Source organism: Sylvia atricapilla, chromosome 7 (assembly GCF_009819655.1).
Source record: "Sylvia atricapilla isolate bSylAtr1 chromosome 7, bSylAtr1.pri, whole genome shotgun sequence".
In the NCBI taxonomy this organism is placed as follows: Eukaryota; Metazoa; Chordata; class Aves; order Passeriformes; family Sylviidae; genus Sylvia; species Sylvia atricapilla.
Genome location: NC_089146.1, coordinates 11,487,914 through 11,502,463, shown reverse-complemented (window position 1 = coordinate 11,502,463; position 14,550 = coordinate 11,487,914). Strand labels below are relative to the sequence as shown.

The 14,550-nt window shown below is 36.5% G+C and overlaps 2 protein-coding genes across 4 annotated transcripts in view; both read left to right on the top strand.

Annotated features, from left to right (window-relative positions):
- The window catches only part of TRAK2 (trafficking kinesin protein 2), a 112,527-nt gene extending 102,441 nt beyond the window's left edge, over nucleotides 1-10,086 (top strand). For both annotated transcript variants that reach the window (XM_066322605.1, XM_066322604.1), the window contains one exon: nucleotides 10,076-10,086. The gene's annotated coding sequence lies outside the window, so the exon portion shown is untranslated. The remainder of the gene's footprint in view (nucleotides 1-10,075) is intronic.
- LOC136363407 (hyccin 2) overlaps nucleotides 1-14,550 on the top strand; it is a 68,339-nt gene that overhangs the window by 21,163 nt on the left and 32,626 nt on the right. For both annotated transcript variants that reach the window (XM_066322609.1, XM_066322607.1), the window contains exons 6-11: nucleotides 5,653-5,832; nucleotides 7,713-7,793; nucleotides 8,418-8,533; nucleotides 9,305-9,400; nucleotides 10,250-10,366; nucleotides 11,052-11,139. In XM_066322609.1, coding sequence (XP_066178706.1) covers nucleotides 5,653-5,832; nucleotides 7,713-7,793; nucleotides 8,418-8,533; nucleotides 9,305-9,400; nucleotides 10,250-10,366; nucleotides 11,052-11,139 — 678 coding nt within the window. The remainder of the gene's footprint in view (nucleotides 1-5,652; nucleotides 5,833-7,712; nucleotides 7,794-8,417; nucleotides 8,534-9,304; nucleotides 9,401-10,249; nucleotides 10,367-11,051; nucleotides 11,140-14,550) is intronic.

Sequence of the window (14,550 nt, the reverse complement as noted above, 5' to 3'; positions counted from 1 at the left end):
GATTGATTCTTTTTTCTAATGTAATGACACATGCATATCATCCTTCTTTTTAGTCTCTTGTTTTTTGACAGTTACTTTAATGCCTTACTAGAAAGACACAATCTCATCTGCTTCCAGAAACACTGTTTATGCTGTCTGCTAGATTCTCCTCAGCACATCTGACTGTTGTGTTTTATTTGGCACGAGTTGGTTTTGGTATTTCGGTTTGGGGTTTTTTTTTGTTGTTGTTGTATTTGGGGTGGGGGATTTGAGTTTCGGGGTTATTTTAATTTTGGGGTTTTTTTTAATTCCCAGAAACCACCTCTCTGTCATAACTGAGGCAAAGTAGGCCTTACAGTGAAACTCAGAAAGACTGATGTACCTCTTGTATGGTGGCTTATTTGAGTGGAAGATGGAATCAATTTTTTAAATGCTATTAAGATAACAAGATATTCTTGTGCTTATACTAGTATCACTTCTGTGTAACTTGGTTTACACTGCTATAAACAAGAGCAGAAGCAGGGCCCCAAAATATAAATAGACACAATGAAAACTTAGCTTACCCTTGTACATAATTCATGTTGCAAGTGACATTAAACTGAGCTTTCCAACCCATTGGATTCTGCGAGGAGCATTTCTGGGCAAGTGTATGAAAAATCTGAATAAATTTTGCAAGCATACCATTCTCTGACATGTAAACTACTTCAGATAAAATGCTTACAAATCTGTGGCTTCTCATAGATTTATAAATTAAATGGGTAATGTACACAGCAAGGAAGTTCTTTATTTTCCCAAGTACAGCTCAGCTGGTTTAGGAAGCTGAATGCTTGATTGAGCTTCGAGGAGATTGCATAATGCTCATGTAATTAAAAAAAAAAAAAAAGGGCTTCATAGCTGTCAGCTTCATTTCAGTATTATAAATAACCTGCATAGTGACCTTTTTCTTTGTGCTGAAAAGCTGCTGTTATTCTCTCTCCAACCTGAAGCCACCATTGCTACTGTCTGTGTATCTGTGTGTGTGTAGACTCCTGAAAATGTAAAAGCTTCTCGTTGCTTTGAGAATAAGCATTTGATTTATTTTTTTTTAAAGAGCAAAGAACCAGGTTTGCAAAAAGGGTATCTTTTTACGGTCATCTGATGTTATTGCTCAGTGATGCCTGTCAAATATTACTCTTTGGAACAGCTGTTGTTGTTTGGGCCTGATTCTAATACCAGGTATAAGGTAAGCAGTCCTAGACACAAAGATGTCCAGCTTCAGGTTTTACTTGTTCAGGCAGGATGTATTTATTTCCTTGTTGCACTTCTTCCAGCATTATTTGCATGTGAGGAATATAACCAAAGTGAATTCATTACTTTCCATAATTCTGTAGTAATACTTGTCTTTAACTGAGAGAGGTTTTAAAATATGCTTTATAGACCATTATTTGTTAGAAGGGTAATTCATGGCTTATGAAGATTAAACATATGTGGTAGACTATTATAAAAATATACTTTCTGGATTCTTAAACTGGATGGACAAGTATTTCTTTAGTACAACTTTAAGATTAAGTTGACTGATCTTTATAACTTCTGGAAAGTGGCAGACTGTTTAGGGCAAACATGAATTTTTCTACAATCACATCATTCTGTCTTGATAAGACGAGGATTATTAATTTAACGTGGAATCAGCATGTCTAGGTACCAAACAACTAAGACGTTTCTCTCTTTTGACAGGTGTCTACTAGTTTGTGAGCTATTAAATGAAAGCAAGCTTATTGACAAGTTAAATACTAGTTGTTACTACTTGTCTTTGAGGAAGTGCCCTGACTTTTCTGAATGTAAAGATGACTGGGGCAGAGATTTCCATAAAGTGTAGAGAGTGATTTTGCTCATGAACAGCTAATTTAACTGAATAATATCTTGATTTTTGTGTAGTATTTGAATTCAGAAGCAAAGTGCTTTTGAAGTACTGTTTTTCAGATAGTTTTATAATTTTAGGGTTGGTTTATGGCTGTAGACAATACTCTATGGATGTCAGGTTAATGCACTACTGAAGTTCAAATATTGAGTTGTCATGTGGGGCTAATTAGGTTTAGCTGAGGGCAGCTGTGAAGCAGAGTGAGCTCACCTTTGCAATGCCAAGCAGTCCCAGACCCTGTACTCTTGAAATAATAAATGGTTTCACCCATTATGTGTTATAATGTTAAGTCTAAAATAAGCACATTTTATTTTCTGCAGATGAATTCTTCAAAAAGGCAAGTATCTCCCATATTTGTCATGCATTTTATAAAGCATTATATTTAACTTCAAGATATGACTCTTAGGATTTGGAAAAGTTGTAAAATAAGCCACAGGAAAGCTGTTCATCGTCTTTAAAACATGAGTGGTTTGCATCTCTGTGAGGTATAAAATTAAGAGTGAAAATTAGATCATTGGCACTCGCTGCATATTTAAACCAGTAAAAATGTCATTTGTGTTTTATGCTTATTGCTGCTTATGCTAATAGGAAAGCTCTTATAATTAAAACTATTTTGTTTGTTAGGAAAGAGAGGGAATTATAAGAGGTATTTTACTTTGGATTTTTTTTCTGACTTCTGTGCTATTCAGTTTGCTTTGGCTTTGGACTGAAAGATCTTAGGAATTAAAAAATGAGTGCCAGTTCATGTATACACCCACTACTGATGACAGAAGCTCCATTTCCTCTGTTTATCCAGTGTCTTCTCAGTATGTGTATTCAGAGAATTACTTGGAAGAGGCTGGCTCTTTGGAAAGCCAGATAACTAGGATGTAAGGAAAACATTTGTTCTTTCTCAGAGTGTCAGGTTTTGTGTTTCCAGGTGGGAGACTATCATACTGTACTTTGATAGGAAAATCCTGGGTGTTTGTGCTTTTGCAAATATTGATGTTGTAGCATCTTTGTGATGGCAGGTTTTCTAACAGCTCTGAACACACCACACGTGCTATAGTAGCTGCAGGTTTTTACCTAAATAACTGCAGTTGTTAAACATTTTCCACAACAAATATGACAACTACAACTACTAAAAATAAGGAGAATTTGAATGCTTGCAGCACCACTGACTGGATATTGCTTGTATCTTTCTAGGAAGCATGTCTGCCTAGTCTTTACTTAAAAGATTAATTTTATAAAATTTTCATGTGAAAGTAGGTAGAATAAACTTAGTAACTGTTCTGGTTGAGTGTCATCTGACAGCTAAAATAAATTTTTCTTTTCCACTGTTTTTGATGTGACTTGGATTAGACTGGCTAATTTCAAATGGGAAACAGCTTTGGGCTGCTGTCATTTCTAATCTAATAGAAGTACTATTTATAGCATTGCCATTGTATATATCTGGTTTCAGCTAATATTTTTAGCTTTTCTTGCACTTGTCATCTCCGTGCAGATATGCCTCTATGTTTTGTTTTCAGAGATTTCTTTTTCTTCTTTCTGTTCTCTTCTTGATCGTATTTTCTTTTAAATAAAAATCTACAAATTTATTTAGTGACATCCAAATTACTTAGTAACCACTTTTCAAATCTGAAGAACTGAAATGTGTTAGGCCTTTGGTAAAACAAGGATACAGTTCTGAGGATTTGAACATTTACTGTAACAGTTGGTTTTAATAATTATTGTCACTTTTAGAAAGATGTTTCTACTAAGTAAATATTAATTAAGAAAGGATATACTTCAGCCTCTTTTGTACATAAAGAGCTATACACGTATGAAATACTGGAATAAATATAGTACCAGAAAGCTGTGCAATTTCTTCCTTAAAATGATTGTAATAGAAGCTTTACAGACTTCTAATTTCATTTAGACCCCAGGCCAAAACTTAAGTGGTCAGTTATTTTATATCTGTCTATCTTTCTTTCTATACATGCATATAAATACAGATGTGTGTGTATAGATATGACCTGTAAAAATCCATTTGTTCTAAATGACTGAACTTCTCTCGTTCTGTGTCAACACTGTCAGTGTCATCTCTCTTTGCTCTCCTTGTAGAGTCTCTCTGATTCTGTTGTAAATGCTGGCTTCTAGCTTAGAGTAAGAAGTCTGTCAATCAGAAGCCTTGTTACACAAGGTACTTATACCAGAGCCTTGTTTAAGAAGAGATTTCTCTGACAGCTGAGTTTTATTTTACGTAAATGTCGTGTTATGGCTTACGTAATCAGTGGTTAAATATGGTGTGCTACATTGACCAGAATATTGTGTGTTGGAAATGAAACTGTTTCCTAGGTGATGCTCTTCTAAGAGATAATTCTATCAAATTCATGTTTTATGTTTATGATATACCAGTGTAAAATATCTAAGTGTAAATATAGGTATGTGAAATTGTACATTCAAAGAGCTTTATGGCATTGCACATTTATCAAACATTCAGACTATTCACTTGTAGAAGTATTGGTCCCTCTGCTGTTAGCAAGGGACTCCTGAGTTTTTAAAGAGGATGGATGGTTCACAATAAACCACAGGAATACATCTTTATGCAGCATAGCAAAAGTGTGCCTCCCAATTCTACAGGAAATTTGTGGTACTATAATTATGATGAATAGACAAATTAATGAAAAAAGGATGCATCAAAGTCCACGAAATATGCTGCTAATACTCTGTAAGTCCTAAGGTGCATATGCCTGGGAGTGAAAGAGGGGTCATATATGCCGTATCTAATCTTTGTCTGTATGTGTAAGAGAGCTGCATGAAGCATATACTGTAAGAAAGAAGACTTGAAATTCTGGCCTCTGTTTTCTGACTCTGTAGCTTTCCTATACCAGTATAGATGCCTTAGGTTACATGTATGCCTCTGTCTTTTTGAACAGTGAATCCCGTAAGTATTTTCCTTATGTCAGATCATCTCATTTGGTACAACACAATATTAAGTAGTGGTCACAAACCCTAGAAAAAATTGTCTTGGGAATTAAATTTTTTTTCAATTTTTTTCCCACAACTTTTGATTTTTAGTAATAAAAACTTGATTAGTCATGGGAAAGAATGAGACTATTTAGTGTGGTTCTTTCTACTTTTTTTTCTGTTCACTAACAGTTCCATGGATGCATCTTAGGTGTTGGTTTAGTATTGTAGGCTCTTAAAATGGCAGGTTTGCCTCATGCTTTTATCACACTGACTTGATAGAGGCTTTTTTTTTTCATTCTTGTACTGAAAGCTGAAGTGCAACTTGAATTGCAAAGATCAGTTTGCATTGCAATGAACATGTTTAGGTATTAGTTTTGAGACTCAAAAAGTGTAGGTAAGAAATTAATTCATATTTCTGTCAATGGACTTGTCATTAGGAGCTGATCTTTAACCTTTGCACTTTTATAGACCTTACAACTGCACTAAAGTTTGACAGTGCACAGAGTTCAAACCACGTGTCTGTCACACGCCTGAAATTAGTACCTGTGCAGAAGATAAATCTTGTACTGACAGCCCTAGAGAAGAATCTTCTCAAAGCACACATGGTAGTGGCTGTAGTGGCCACGTGTCCAGATACTGCACACCAGGGCTCCTCAGGTCTGTCCTTATGGATCTCCTTAAACAGAATGCAGATACCAGTGTGATTCATTCACTTGCCATCAGGGAATGCAATTTTTACTGACTGCAGGGGCTGTATGATATGGCCCTTAGATTTGTTGTTTCACTCTGCCTAGTTAGAAAAGCCTACCAGTAAGTGATTAGGGTTTTTTTTTGCCTTTCCACAGCTCCTGGAGCCTGTTTGCCACCAGCTCTTTGAACTTTATCGGAGTTCTGAAGTTCGGCTGAAGAGATTCACGCTGCAGTTTTTGCCAGAGTTGATCTGGGTTTATCTGCGTCTCACTGCCAGCAGGGACAGGCAGAGTAATGGTTGCATTGAAGCATTGCTGCTTGGCATTTACAACCTGGTGAGTGAGATGAGTGGGAATGGCTGAGGAAAGCTTTGATCTGAAGTTTTGCATCACTGACCGCTGGGAATAAAGTAAATTATTGGAACAACATCTTTTAAATTAAAATGCACTTCAAGGAAAGTGTATTTAATATGAGGAAAAAAGCATAATGTAATGAAGGTTTAGTAAAGATGTGTTTGCAAAATTTTTTTTAAATTTATAGTTAGCTTTTCTGGAAAAAGCATTTTCACCCAAAAGGATCATCTCATAGGCTTTCTCAAACTTTTATATACTTCTGTTTGTAATGAAATTAGGTAGGCCTCCTTAATGTTGCAAAATACGATTTTTTTATGATTGTCAGGCTCATATGCTTAGTCAGTCTTGATGTGTCATTTCCCCTGCCCTCCCAGGTACTCTGAACGAGTCCTTTTTGAGGGTAGTTTGAAGGCGAGGCCACTCTGCATGTGAGCACTCAGATACATGTGTGTGTACTTTTGAGTCAGGTAATTGTCTTGAGGGGAACTGTGGTTTTAAGAATAAGTAAAAGCAACTGTAAATTATTAAATTTGCCTGTTGAGTAAAAGCAGTTTTTTACATCCTTACCCTAGCCTGGAAATGTTTACTTTTATAATGTTATGAGGCTGTTTGATAAATTCAGCAATACTGCTACAAGAGACGTTCTCTAGTGGGAATTTCTGTGGTATAGGACCTTAAAACATACTCTACTGAATTATCATCCTTCTCTCTAATGTTGTAAACCCTTTAAATTTAGGGTTGTATCTCTACATGTAAGACACAGAATAGCCAAACTGTGATTCTTTAAAAATAAAATGTATTCTAGTTATTTGTCTCTAGATCAGCTCTGTCAACTGGACTATCTAGTTATTTTAGATTTGTCCTGATAGGAAGAACCACTGGAAACTCTTTGGAAACGGATTTTTTTTTGCTACTGTTTATTGGATTGAAGTAGCACATTTGTGTTTTCTCCCTTTTTTCATGAATGTTTTGCAGTTCAGGTGAAAGTCACGTAGGTGATTCATATTTTGTAAGGACAGTAATTTCTCCATTCTCTCCACATTCAGAAAGAGACCTCAAAATGAACAGTGACTTACACTATTTTTTATCTTTAATGAAGCTGGTATTTTTCTGCACATATACCGAGAGTGAAATTGTTTTCTAAATACTTAGAAAGTGAAAGGGATAAATAAATCTTTTGTGTTCTGACAAATTCTGTCAGCCATCCTCCTCTTGTAATCCTTGAAGCCTGCTACAAATACTGACCTACCTTGGGCTAAACTTTTACATAAACTGGAATGACTGGAGCTTATTGTTTGAAAATTTGCTGTACGAAGTGCAAAGGCAAGATTTTAAACTCCTTTTTGGTGTAGTCTTATGTAATTGCTCCTAGTATATTTTCTTTTTAAACTGCAGGATTTGCTTATGTAGTAGCCTAGCAACTACAAAATCTGACCAATTTGGAAGGCTTTGAAGAAAACACTGTGTGTGATTCCTCCTGAGAAAACTTTGCCAGTCCCCTTGATTTCACCTTTTCTCTGTGGCACATTTATTATGAAATACTACCCATTGTCAGCAAGTGACTCATCAGCCCTTCTGTGTCAGTATCTTTAGTCTTAGTCATCAAGGATCCAGTGCTGGGGTTTTTTCAGTATTGCACACGAATTCTGCAGAGCAGTTTGTGATAGAGTTCTTCTCCCACTTAATAAATATGTATGTGGATATTGTTGATATTCTGCAAATGCACAAAGTCCTTGGGGTGTTAATAGTGTTATCGGATCAGGACATCTAATTTATTTGTTAAATTCCTTCTAAGAGCTGAAAGTTATTCCAACTCCTATCTCCTTCCTTCTGTTTGAGTTCTGGTTTTGTTTTTAATACAGGAAATTGCTGACAAAGATGGAAACAACAAAGTTTTGTCTTTCACCATCCCTTCGTTATCAAAACCCTCAATATATCATGAGGTAAGAGAGCTGCTGTGCTAAATTAAAATTGGATCTATTAGAGGAATGGAAATTGGATCCATTTGATGTCACAGGCCATTTTAGATGCCTCTTGTTGCAGTAAGTTCTTAATGTCTGTAGCTTGCAGTTAGTATAATAGAACACAATAGAATTTGTAAGAGAACAGGAATATAAATGTTAAAAAATCTTTGCTGACTGCCCACTTTTAATAGAGCTAGTTATGTTGTAGTTGCAACTAGGTTTTTTTGCCTCTTACATGTTAGTATAAAAGTAGTCTTCCTTCTAACTCTTCCTTAGTTCAGTTAGAACTTGGAATTGTGTTTTTCTTTCACTACTGTTTCTGGACAAAAGGTCTGTGTGATTACTCTACATGGATATATAAGAATCAAAGTTGAAACTTGCTCTCACCTACTGTATTACTTGTAAGTGTGTAAACTTTATTACAATGAAACTAGGTAATCTTTTTAGATTTACTGTATTCTGGAGTAATTTCATTTTTACGTATCACAAAGTAGGTGTGTCTTTTGCCTTAGGTAGTTGGGAGTTTTAGTGCTTTTGGGGAGTGTTTACCTGCAACTTAACTTCTCCCCCTCTTTCCTTCCTTCTTCCATCACCTACTTCTAGCCCTCTACCATTGGATCCATGGCTTTAACTGAAGGAGCATTAAGTCAGCATGATCTTATCAGGGTAGTTTACAGTGATCTTCATCCTCAGAGAGAAACCTTCACGGCACAGAACCGGTAGGTGGATGTATTCTTTGTATTAAAGGCTTTTTACTAGGGAGAAAAGACCTTAAACAAAACAAAAATATTTCGTGATCAGTCCTTTCTCAGCATTAAGTGCTCGGAAATAAATCTAGAGAACAATCTTAGTAATTTTGAGGTGTAATTTTCTTTTTCTTTGTTCCATCCTTCTATGTTCTTCTGCTAGTTAATTTTGACAAATAGCTTCTCTCATTTCTGTGGCTGCAAAGAATATATTTGGTTTTATGGCTGTCTGTTCATTTTTTCCTGTAAGCATAACAAAATTCAGCTTTGGATCAGGGGCTGTGACTCCTTTTTCTACCCAAAAAAAAAGGGAATGGAGCTAAGTGGATAGACAGAACCAGGAGTGAGGGAATTTGCCCTGCTGTTTAATGACTGCTGGCTTTACCTGTGTCTAAAGACAGCCCTGGGGAAGCTGATAAAATAATTTTGAATGCATTGCAGACATTTCCACTTCTGTAACTGTCCAAACATTTTTCTGTATCTTGTTTCCTTCATAGTTACTGCATATGCTTAGGGCTTTCCAGATTTTCAGAATAATAAACTTAAGTGTTTATAGTGAACTACTGATAGCCTGTTTCAAGTTAGTGAATTATAATGAAAGAGGATTAAAGGATTTGTGTGTTTACTTCCAACACTTTCTCCTGTGAGGTTTTTTTTTAATACTGAATTGCAGATTTCTTGTGTTGAATTTCAGTGAAATATTAAGAATATAAACAATGCAAGATTTTGCTCTTCTCTTTTCAGGTTTGAGGTGCTGAGCTTTCTTATGCTGTGCTACAATTCAGCTATTGTCTACATGCCTGCTTCTTCTTACCAGTCACTTTGTACAATGGGCTCCAGGTGAGACATTTGCCTTTGAAGTAGTCTTCAGGGTCCTCTAGACTTTTAAATCTTCATCCAATAAAGAAAAGGCTTTCTGACGGGGATGGATTGGTTCTTGGTATGCTTCCATCATTTTCACTTGAGTTGTAGCTATGCTAAATTTGCCAAATATGTGTCATTTTCTTCCATCTGAAAATTAAATCTGTTCTTTGAGTAGAGAAGCAAGACATTTTATATGCAAGGGGTTTCTGTTGTTTTGGAGACAGTGCCACAGTTGCTGTGTATCAGTGGCCATGTGTTGCTTCCATGAAGATTCAGATAGTAAACTGATGCAATAAGGATATAATAAATTTTCCTGGTTTTTATGCAGGCAGTATATGGGAATGCAGGCCCCTTTTTCAAGGGTCAGAAATATTTCTTAGAAGGCAGCTGAGAGCAGTTCTCAAGACTACGGTGTGTGTGTTATCTGACTTTATGTATAAGGTGACTGCATGCTGTCATCATACATTAGATGGGAGGTGATGTACTTCCCTTCTGTACCACTGAAATGTTTCCTTGTAAGAAAATTGGTTTTAGGGAGAGTCTCCTGCCTGGTAGTAGAGAACTTCTTGCCACCATTAGAAGCTGGTTATGATTTGAGGAAAGTAGGTGGAGTTGCTGGCGACATGGGAGTAACACTGGACTATCAGCAAGCTACCTATCAAGGCACTGCTACAAAACTGCTCTACTGATTAGGAATGCAACATAAGAATGTTCTATATTGTGTATTTGTATTAAAAAAATTCTAAAATAACTAAAATCTCTGTGATATGAAGACATTTGTAGTCTTTGTGGAGTTAATACTTCCTTGTAATGGTTTGTTTTTAGGCTGTGTGTGAGTGGATTTCCACGGCAGCATGAGAAACGCTGGAAAGAGCACTGTGGTAGAGTGGTGTTAGACCCTGACTTCATGGTGCAGCTGCTCACAGGTGTCTACTATGCCATGTAGGTGGACAGGGCTTTCTTATTTAAAGAGAAAGGTCTGCTTTTACATGAAGTAAAATATAAATGCCACTTGTTTTATAACTGAAAAAAAGTAGTTAGACTCATAATACAAGTTTGTACTTGATTACCATATTTCCCATTACTTGCTTATTCAGCCAGCAGATAATTTGAAAGTATTTTTTCAGCTCTGAATTAGGTGATGAAGGGGCAGCAGTAGGTGCTGAAGAGAGTTAGGCTTCTGATTTCAGCTTTCTCCACCTTGCTATTACCACAGATACCTTCTGTTCACAAGCATAATGAGCTTGGATGCCAAGATAAACTGATGAAATGCAGACCTCTTAAATGTCAGTAGCATCTGAAGTAGCGAAAATACATTTCTGGTGCAAACTGAGGTCGGCTAAGTAGCATTAACATTTGCATATTGACCTCATTCTTTTAAAGTTTTTCCTGATTATGGCATCAGTTTTGTCTTGTTTGGAGAGAACATGGAACAGCTTTCTTGTTACACTGACACGGTAATAAAATACATTGTAGTGTTAAAAGAAGTGAATGTAAAAGAAGGGTGTACATACAGTTGATGAATTTTCTAGGTAAGGTGAGAAGAACAAAGGTGGATTTGGGCAGAAAAAGGGACAAGTTTGTTTTCATAAGATGTGGAAGATAAATATCTGTCTTTACTTTTTAGATATAATGGTCAGTGGGAGCTTGGCCAGGAGGTATTGGAGGACATAATTTACAGAGCTCAGCTTGAACTCTACTCCCAGCCCCTGCTGGTAAGAAACAATCCCTTGTAATTTGTGGGTTTGGTTAAGAGGAGCATGGATGTGTTTCTGAAGTGGCCTGGTAATGAAAGCTTTTGTATGGTTCACTGCACTATCAAACGCAAGTGATTTGTTAGCAGCTGGTGTTTGCAACATAGCTTTTTATATTCTGCTTCTTCCACTGAGTATTAAGCCAGGGTGTTGGGATCTTCCAGGCCTCAGTGAGACTGAAAGCTAGGATTTTGCTAATATATTACAGCTGGCTCATAATGTGTGTTGTTTTGACATAAGCTACTGATGAGTGGTTCAAAGAAGCTTAACTGAATAGTTGTATGTTATAGGGTGTTGGTTGCCAGAAAGGTGTTTTCTTTGCTTCTAGACCTTCATCAGGGTTGAGAGTAAACTGTGGGTTTTTACTGATAACAAAGTAGAGAAAGCAACAGCAGGATACAGGTGAAAGTGAAAAGGAGCTCTAATCCCAGAGTCAATGCCAGATTTTGTTTGATAAAAGTCACACAGATCTTAATCTTTACCTTCTTTGGAGGAACAGCAATAAAATGGAGTAGTTCTGATTGGGGTGAGGAGTTCTCTGGTTTTCACTGTATTTGCTGTTCCAATCATGAAAAGAGAGAAGAGAAATGGGGAAAGTGGTGAAACTGGGCTGGAAGCAGGTGGATGTGATTGGGAAGGTGAGAAGGTTGAAAGAGAGGGGAAATTTTTGTCAGATATAGGAATGAGAATTAAAAGGAGGAGGAAAATTAAGGGGAATAAAGTAAATTAGATTGCTGTTTCAGTTTCTGCATCAGAACTGTGGCCAGAAGCCTTTAGTCCTCCTCTGAACTAACAGCAGTAAAATGAAAATGTCATTGCTTTTTACATAACTGACATAAAGGAGCAGATTGGCAAAAATCTTTTTATGTGGCAATCTGAGATCACTCTTTTCTGAACTAAATTGCATAAAATTATTCTCCAAATGTATTAATATTGGCTGTAAAATTTATCTACAGGCTTTCTGACACTGCTGCATTTAAAATGCCTGCTATGCATTGAGTTATTATAACAGTTGGTTCCTTTTGGAAATGACTCATCACTCCATTAGATTGAAAGCTTTAAATTAAATATTGAACCTGCTGAATTGGGCCATCCTATCGAACTACTACATTTGCAAAGTGTGTAGGAGGATCTGGAACTTAATGATATGACAATTTTTAGTTTTCATTGTTCATTTTTAATCAATTTGTCCTTTGAGATTACTTCTGGTTGTAAGAATCTTCTAGAATGTCTTAGGTTTTTTTCCAGAGTTCCTATGGATTCTCCACCCTGTTGTTTGGTGACATCATGACATCACCAGTTTTTATCCCTTCCTGATTGTCAGGATTTCCCTGCGTATGCATGCAGGCCTTATTGGGGGAGTTGAAGTTTTTTAATACTCTCATTACTGCTTGCTTCCTTTAAAAAATGTTTTACTAACATTTTTTTAAAAGAAGCTATAAGAAATTGTCCATTTTATTTAAAAAATTAAATGCAAGTCTTTACCCTAATGCTATATATTCAAGCAGTTTGACTTTTTCAAAGATTGGAGTCTTTTGGCCTACTTGCATTCTTCAGGACATGTGTATAATTTAGCAGCATAAATTCTATATCTTAAACCTAAAACTACTAGCACCAAATAAATATCATCTGAGATGCTTCACAGGTCAGTTTCTAAGCTCAGCTTCTGCCTAGGATTTCCTAAGAGCAGCAAATTCTTTGAAGTCTATTTAATATTCAGGCAACCCCTCCCCATATTGGGATTATTTTTAGATACTTGTATTTAAGTACCTATTTTTGTAATTGTGGGAATGCCATCAGTCATCATTACAATGAGAAACATCATGATCCCTGTGTTTGTTTCTTGGGGAAACATTTTTTTACCATTTAGTAGATCCATGCTGTTATTTACATATGGTTTTATTGCCTGTACAAAAAAACACCTAAGCTTAAAAAAAAACCCAAATGGAAAAACAGCATCAGAAAGCTATGAAATATCTGTAATGTAGAAGTGTCCCTATGAATCTGTCACTCGTACTCAGACACTGCAGTGGAAAGGGCAAGAAGTAACACAAGGGAAAGGCCTTTTCTGGTTAAAGAAAAGTATTTCTGTTAACAAACACTGGGTAATGGTCAGGAAACCTCAGAGCTTCTCCAGAGACAAACTCATCACCAAGTGTCAAAATTAGTGGCACCTTGGACCTGGGGAGCAGACTGGTTCCGGTCAGTCTTTTCCTCTGAACAAGGAGTTCTGCATGTTTTCCAGACAGAAATCCCAATGTTCAGAGCCTTTCCAAGTCCAGTGCACAGGAACTATGGATCAGCAAGTCCCTATTGTGACAGCAGCTTTATCCAATGTGTTTTATTGATGCACTTATTGCTCTTATTGAACATCCTTCTCGTAGAGCTCCTTTCTGGTAGGCAAGAGTGGATGTCTGGCCTGAAACCAGCCTTCCTTTGTCAGTGATAGCTGCAGACTTGGCTTGCCAAGTCTGAATTGTGCTGTGTTTGTTTTCCTGCCTTTCAGTGCTGGATTAGACATCGTGAGCAAGTGTTTTTGCATCCTGAAAGATCGTGGTTTTGAGGGTGTTTTTGTCAGACAAGGACTGTGACTCATTCAGACTGGTTGTTTAGATTGTTTCAAAGATTTACTGTTGCATTGATTTTTATCTCCATATGGTTTTCCTCAGTCCCCAGAAGTACAGTTTGTGCTGCTAGAAAGGGCCAGCTGTTAAAAGGTTCAACAAGCAGAAATGCTCTGTCATGATTCTGGTCATGCTGCAGAAGTATTTCGCTATGAGTTTGTAGATTTTTTTTTTTTTTTTTTTTTTTTGGTATACTGACAAGGGTATCTATTCAAAAGGTAGCAAGTCCAGTGAGTAGAAGATTTTGGAAAATCAAGGTGTGTTCATTTTATGGGTTGTGGTTTGGGGGGGGATTTTGAAGCTTAAAGTAATACATTGTGTGCATCAGCTTTGTTATTGTTGATACTGCACCTGCCATAGAGATCCAGTTTGCTTTTCTGGAGCTGGTACACAAATTCACTTTTGTTGGACAATTTACTTGTAAAGTAAGAAACATTACCGAAAGTTGTTTTTGTCTTTTTTAAAGTAAACTTCTAATCCCAAAGGCATTTTATGGGAAACTTAAAGAAGCAATTAAAACATCAAAGCCAAAAGAAGTTACTTGTTCTCCTGAAAGCTGCAAAACAACTTCTGACTTTATAATAGGCTTTTACATTAAAAAAACTAGGTTTAATAAAGATGAGTGTATTTTAATAACTTGATGCTCATTGCTTAGGTTGCAAATTTTTTTTTCCTGAATAAATCTTGCAAGTACCTGCAGTCTAATCCCCTTGGTTAGGTTCTGTTGGGGTTGGTTTTAGGGAAGGGT